This window comes from Sinocyclocheilus anshuiensis, unplaced genomic scaffold, assembly GCF_001515605.1.
Source record: "Sinocyclocheilus anshuiensis isolate Anshui unplaced genomic scaffold, SAMN03320099.WGS_v1.1 scaffold1151, whole genome shotgun sequence".
Classification (NCBI taxonomy): Eukaryota; Metazoa; Chordata; class Actinopteri; order Cypriniformes; family Cyprinidae; genus Sinocyclocheilus; species Sinocyclocheilus anshuiensis.
Window position 1 is genome coordinate 106703 of NW_015548202.1, and position 7516 is coordinate 114218.

The 7516-nt window shown below is 31.6% G+C and overlaps 1 protein-coding gene across 4 annotated transcripts in view; it reads right to left on the reverse strand.

Annotated features, from left to right (window-relative positions):
* LOC107653361 (CBP80/20-dependent translation initiation factor-like) overlaps positions 1 to 7516 on the reverse strand; it is a 74706-nt gene that overhangs the window by 6793 nt on the left and 60397 nt on the right. For all 4 annotated transcript variants that reach the window (XM_016440055.1, XM_016440054.1, XM_016440056.1 and 1 more), the window contains one exon: positions 4808 to 4963. In XM_016440055.1, coding sequence (XP_016295541.1) covers positions 4808 to 4963 — 156 coding nt within the window. The remainder of the gene's footprint in view (positions 1 to 4807; positions 4964 to 7516) is intronic.

Here is a 7516-nt window from a genome sequence, read left to right on the forward strand (position 1 = left end):
GAAATGAAGAGAAAAAAAAAAAAAAAAAAGTAGTAGTAAAAAAAAAAAGTAAATAAAGTAAAAAATAAATAAAAAAAATAGTAAAAATGTGCAAGGATGCATTAAATTATTCAAAAATTACAGTGAACACAAAGTGCTATCGTTTTAAATTTTTATCACCGTTTTCACAAAAATATGAGTGGCAAAAACTATTTTCAACATAATAATATAATAATCAGATAATAATCAGAATTGTTTCTTGAGCAGCAAATCAGCATATTATTTCTGAAGGATCATGTGACACTGAAGACTGGAGTAATGATGCTGAAAATTCAGCTTTGATCACTGCAATAAATTACATTTTACAATATATTCACATAGAAAACAGCTATTTTAAATTGCGATAATACTTTACAATATTACCGTTTTTACTGTATTTTTGATCAAATAAATACAGCCTTGATGAGAAGAAGAGACTTCTTGTTAAAAAAAAACATTTAAAAAATCTTACCGACACACAAACTTTTAAACAGTATACATATATATATATATATATGTTACAAATTTCACAATAGAGACTTTCTTGACTGTAAGATTTCTTTATATTCATGACATTTCCAGCCTTAAAAATCCCAGATATCTTCAGGTTTTCCTCAACTAAAGAAATCTGTTTTTAAACTTTTCTCTTTATAATAAAATTTCACCTGCAAAGACTGAAGGACCCTTACATGCCAGCATATTATAATAGAAAACCAGCCAAAAAATATCCAAAATATCATTTCCAGAGAAACTGTCTGGATATATGACAAGCTACAGCAGACGTGAATCCATGGCACGCGGCGTTTGAAGGAGTGAAAATGTATATTGGTGTCTGGAGGGATCTAGTCCTGGTGGTCTGGGGTCTCTAGAGAACTGGCTGCTTTAGGTCTAGAGCTATACAGTCCATAATGACGTCCCCGGAGACAGAAACCACCTCAAACTAACCCCACACACAACACACGTCCACATCACAATCAACATCCACCATCAGACAGACTGTGATCAGCTCCCTACAGACAAAATCAACATGATCATGCATGGTCAAACTCTCCAATACCACTAAGAGACACATTTAATGATTATATGCATGTCTAAAAACCAATCCTTTAATAATGCAAATAAAACCTTTCATTTTCTGCATTTCTCCTCTTCTTTAGCTTGCTTCCTAAACTAGTTGTGTCATAAACCTGCCATTTGATCATATATTACGAATATTGTTGGCTCTTTGACTAATTGCTTGTTCCTCTCTTGTAAGTCACTTTGGATAAAAATGTCTGCGAAATGCATAAATTTAATGCTGCTTTCTTTGACTCTGAAAAATAGTTTATTTAAAAAAATGAGTCATCTGCAATGTTGACTCACGTCACAGAAACACAGAAAAAACATTATTGCTGCAAGAAGTGCAATGAATGTGCAAATGTCTAAATCAAAAACACAAACCAAAAACTTCATCTTTGCATTTACATCTCGAGTTTTCTCTTATAATCTTTGATTGATGATTTCAGGACACAATCACAACCACAATTTCATAACATAAATAAAAATGTACGTTTTTGTAAAATATAATATAAAGAATATAAAATAAAGTATACAATATTATATTATAAAATTATATATAATATATTATAATATAAAATAACATGGATTTTATATATATATCAAAATATAATATAATAAATATATATCATATTATAATTCATATTTATTAAAATATAATATAATGTATTAATATATTATATTATATTATTTTATATTATATAGGATTGTTTTAAACACAAAATGCAACAATTTTAAACAATTCTTTGAGCAAAATTTTACAAGTTCATTGTTTAAGAGGTAATTCTACATTTAAAAAAAGCGAAAAAAAAAAAAGTGAAGTGACATGTGGCCAAGTATGGTGACCCATACTAGGAATTAGTGCTCTGCATTTACCCATCCAAAGTGCACACACACACAGCAGTGAACACACACCCACCGTGAACACACACGGAGCAGTGGGCAGCCATTTTTTTGCTGCGGCGCCTGAAGAGCAGTTGGGGGTTCGGTGCCTTGCTCAAGGGCACCTCAGTCGTAGGCCACGACTTCCCCTTTTTTCCTAGATAAGATTTTTCCTAGATAAGAATTAAAAGTAGATAGAGTTTAGAAGAATTTCAAAACAATTAGTGAATTGTGTAGAATGTAATTGTTCTCTGTAAAAATAATTGTAAAAAAGATAATTGGAGAAGAAATTGCATTTTTATTTCAATGCATCACTTGCTGTTTCGTTGCAATTGCTTGCGAAATTTACTCTCAATTTCTGCATGAAAATTGTTTCAACACAACTTTTTTAGTGTAGGTCCTCAATTGAGAAAACAGTGCATACAAAGTGCTTTTAGAGACTAAGTTTTAAAATATGTCATGTATATGAGTCCTAACTGTATGTAAAAGTGACGAAACTGCACAAAAGAATCCAACAAAAGGGTTTGAGAAGATCAGAGGCGAGTCCAAGCCTTCAGCTCCAGCAGCTTCCAAATGAACAACAGTCTCTTTTCTCCCTCCCTCCATTCATCCTGTCTTTTATTTTCTCCCACACCCTCAGTGCTCCAAATACACCTGTCAGCTCCAAACTACAGCTGGATCACCTGTAATTAAGCAACCTGCTCTGCCGGTCTGCCGCGCACACAACACACACTTCACACCTGGCTGAGACGGGCCTGTAAACACACCGTAATCGCTGTCACACACCGACACAAAGTGCCTGTTAGGACTCTCAGAACATCGTGTCGGGACGTGCCGAAACGAGAGACGAATGTGATGTTAATCCGGCTGCGCTCTTGAATAGCGGCATTCATACGGCACAAACACGCGCTGAACTCTCACCCAGATCACGGCTCTTTGATGAAGAATCAGACTTTGGCTTTTGACGGATCGCGTCTGTCATCACCTGAACAACTGACAGGATTCATCGCAGACAGGGAAGCCCTATTCAACAGCCATTCGGGCTTTTCACCAGACAAAAAACATCTTTAAGTCTTAAAGGCATCGGATTATGAAAAAAACAAATTTTTCCTGATCTTTTGAAATGAAAGAGTTTGATATTTTGTAAAAAAAACAAAAAAAAACTTTTACACCTCAAAACAACCTTGCCAGCAGAGCTGACAGGATTTATCGAAATTATCATTATTATTATTATGATAATATAAAATAACAAAATACATATTCCTTTTGTAATATTTCACAGTAAATCAAAAATATTAGAGAACTATTATAATTATTACATAAAATATTAAACAAAATAAAATATAGTCCTATTTTAATATTTGTAAAAATTATTATTATTAGTCATCTTAATATATACATTTCATTCTTGACCAAGTAACTAATGATAATGATATTATTACTCCTATTATTTCTACTTCTATTATTATTACTACTATTATTTCACAGCCCAAAAACGATTTATTTTTATTAACTATAACAATTATATTTTAATTATAATAATAATGATTATTATTATCATTATGTAGTCATAGATATCTAAATCACATTTTTTGCAAAATAAGCACAACAAACCTTTTTTTTTTTTTTACTGCATTTTAAATTGCAATTGAAATTTTATCTGGAGGAAAAAAAAGTAACTTTTTAGTTACTGAAATTCAGCTGCAAACTATATAAAATTCATTACGTTCATCAGAAAAATGCATTTAAATTAGCGCTGTCAAAATTAGCGTGGTAACGCAGGCGATTAATTTTTTCAGTTTAACAGCATTAAAAATATTTATTTACAGTTTTATTTTTCTTAATTTTATTTACAGTTATACTGTGCTCATAGCGCATACTCTTCAATTGAACCCACAAATATGGCGGCGCGCACTGTAGCCTGTATCATGTCATATTAAAGCGAGAATGAAACTACAAGCATGCGTGTCAGATCTGCGTAAAGTTGAGCAGCGGCAGCTCTTAAAGTAATAGCAGCCAAATAACCGCATAACCAGCTGCTGTGATGTCTGTTAATCAAAGAACAAAAGAAAAAAGAGGAAAGTCAATAACTTTTGTAGCTTTAAGGATTCATCTATATTTAATTTAGAATTTAGTGTTTGATAACTTTATTATTTATTGCTGAAAGGCACAGTAAATATGATATTTATTATAATGGGTTTATGTAAAGATTGTGTTAAGTTCACTTAAATTAGAAGTTATTTTATAAAGTCTAATAAATCGATAGCTCTTAATTACACTGCAATGTTAGTACAGTCAACATTACATATAGTCAATGGTTAAATATTAAGAAAAAAAAAGAACAATTTCCTGGGACATGACTAGTATTGGTATCAGTGATACTCGCCTTCGGTCATAAAAAAAGATGCCATTAAACAAATATGAAAAATATACTGTCTTTACGTTGTTTCTACATTCATTTGAAGATTGAATGTGAAATTATTGCAATATAAAAGTATATTTAAAAACTTTAATGCTATGTTGGATTAATTTCGATTAATTTCAGGAAAAAAAAGTGTGAATAATTAGTTAATTTTTTTTATCGATTGACAGCATTAATTTAAATACAAAACCATTCACATTTACACAAAAACAACACCTATTCAGTGTTCAGCTTGGGCCGTCTATGGTGAGCTGATATACAGGAAATATATACTATTTCAAAACAGCATGTGTAGGAAGTTTGCCTTGATTTCCATCTCTGTCTGGCTGTTGTTCATTCCTCTTCCTCTCCGAGTTAACATGTCATTTTTATATCACACATATCAGAGCGAGAGTGTGTAGCTGGTGACGTGTTGTGTAGTTTATGTACCTCTCTCAGACAGGAGTATATGGGACAGACCAGCACTCTGAACGGCTCTCCAGCGCTGCTCCTCATGGTGCCGAACACTTCACACAGAAACGTGATGAAGCCCAGCCAGCACTCCACATCCGTCTGCTGCAGCTCCTCACGCCGCGTGAAGTCCCTCTGCAGATGCACAGAGAGAGATACATACATCAACACACACATAGAGACATACAGATGTTTAACATTAAATTTCCCAGCATCTACACTTGGATTCCTTGTGTTTTATTCTAGCTCTCTCAGTCAGGCAACTGCCGATCAAATCTGCTGGACATTTATAATTGATACCTAAATATTTGCTACCAGGAAAAATATAATGTTAACCTGGATCAGTGAAAGTGTGGCATAACATCATTAGAGAAATTATTCTTTTATTATATTGATATATATTGATATACTGTATATATATGGTTTGTTGCTTGCTCATTTTTTACTTATTTATTTATTTGTATATCATAATTCTCCTGTCTTATATATATATATATGGTTTGTATTTTTATGTATGCATGTATGCACATATCTATCTATCTATCTATCTATCTTAGTAAGCTGAAAGTACTGGGCTTTGTTTGTGTTGTAAATGGTTAAAACGTTAATAAAAATAAATAAATACAAAAGACAAAACACAAATAAAAACCTAGCATGCAGACACATCACAAACGATACAAATGCATACCAAAAATCACAAATTGGCAATTTTAGAATCAACTAAATTAATTCAAAATAATATTTTTGATTATGACACAGAAAAAAATTCCACTGATTTGCAAAAAAAGGCCCAATAATACCTTGATGAGTTCAAAAATATATATATAAAAAAAACTTTACATCACATACAGCTAAATAGGAATAAATAATACATCTATAATTGCATATAAATATTAATAATAATAAAACACTGGTTCATACATAATGTTAGATTATGACACATCTTAAAAAATTCTATTGATTTGCAATAAATAAATAAATAAAAAATATGAAAAAAAAAATAGACATAAAATCAGCTTTAATGCACTTATCAAAATAACAAAAGAAGTCTTCAAACAAGTAGAAAATGTGGAATCAGGATTCGGCATATAATAATGAAAATGTCATGCATGTGAAATTGGCAGGACTTGTGTGTTTGAGGCAGTTTTTCTACTGATTTAGGGACAATACAAGACAAATGGTCATAGAAAGCAAAAATGCTTTGAATTGCATCATATTTTTGTAAGAAAGTGTGACGCACTTGAGCAAAACAAAACACTATTTTTGGAATCAGCAGCTTAAAATTATTAACGAACACGTATTGGGTCTCATCCAGCAGATATGATGCGATATGATGATTATTAAGCTTCTGCAACAAAAATGCTGGAGAGATAGAGACATTGGAGGCATTTCTGGAAGATTTTGTTTTTACTTCAAATAGCATCTCATATGAGTGTATCTGTGGCAACCAGGCATTTAAAAAGCAGTGTTGGGTATAAAACAAAAACATATGAACTATGAATGGACTTTCACACACACTGGCAGCTCGTCTCTGTTCTCTGATAAGCCGTGTGTGTGTTTGAGGCAGTTTGCTAAATGAGTCGCAGCAGACGTGTCCTTTCAGTGGGGTCAGAGACGCCCGCATCTGCGGATCTGCGTTACATAACCCCGTCAGAACGAAAGCGTCTGCTCCAGCATCAGGCGGGTGAAGAGCGCCGGTTTATGTGAGGACAAACCGGATGATTCATCCTCCTCAACACATGCAAAACTCCAGACTGATGCTCCACACGGGGTTAACGGGGTACTACATGTACAAAAAAAGTATAATCAATAATAACAATAATAATTATATTATAATATTATTATTATGACACATCATTTTAATATTAAAAAGATATTATTATAATTATATTTTTATTATTATTTTATAATCCTATTGATATATAAATAACTTTTTTTGTACTTTTGATTTTATCCATTAAAACAATTACACTATCATTCAAAAGTACGTTTTTTTTGTTTGTTTGTTTTTTTAGAAATTCATACTTTTATTCAGGAAGGATGCATTAAATTGATAAAAAGTGACAGTAAAGATATTTGCAATATTGCAAAAGATTTCTATTTCATATAAATGCTGTTCTTTTGAGCTTCTAATTCATCAAACAATCCTGAAAAAAAATATTATGTACCCCAGTTTCCACAAAAATATTGGGCAGCACAACTGTTTTCAACATTGATAATAATCAGAAATGTTTCTTGAGCATCAAATCAGTATATTAGAATGATTTCTGAAGATCATGTGACACTGAAGACTGGAGTAATGATGCTGAAAATACAGCGCTGCATCACAGAAATAAATTACATTTTACAATATATTCACAAAGAAAACAGCTCTTTTGAATTGTAATAATATTTCACAATTTCTGCTGTTTTTACTGTATTTTTGATCAAATAAATGCAGCCTTGGTGAGCAGAAAAGACTTCTTTCAAAAACAAATCCAACTTCTGAACGGTATGTACACAAAATTATAATATGAAGTAATATGTAGAGTACATATTATATAAAAAGCGATACATCAAAAGTGATGTAAAAATACATTCGCATACATTAAATGATTAATTGTCAAAAAAACATATATTATATATTTAAATGTCAATTAACAATTATATATATATATATATATATATATATTAGGGCTGCACGATAAA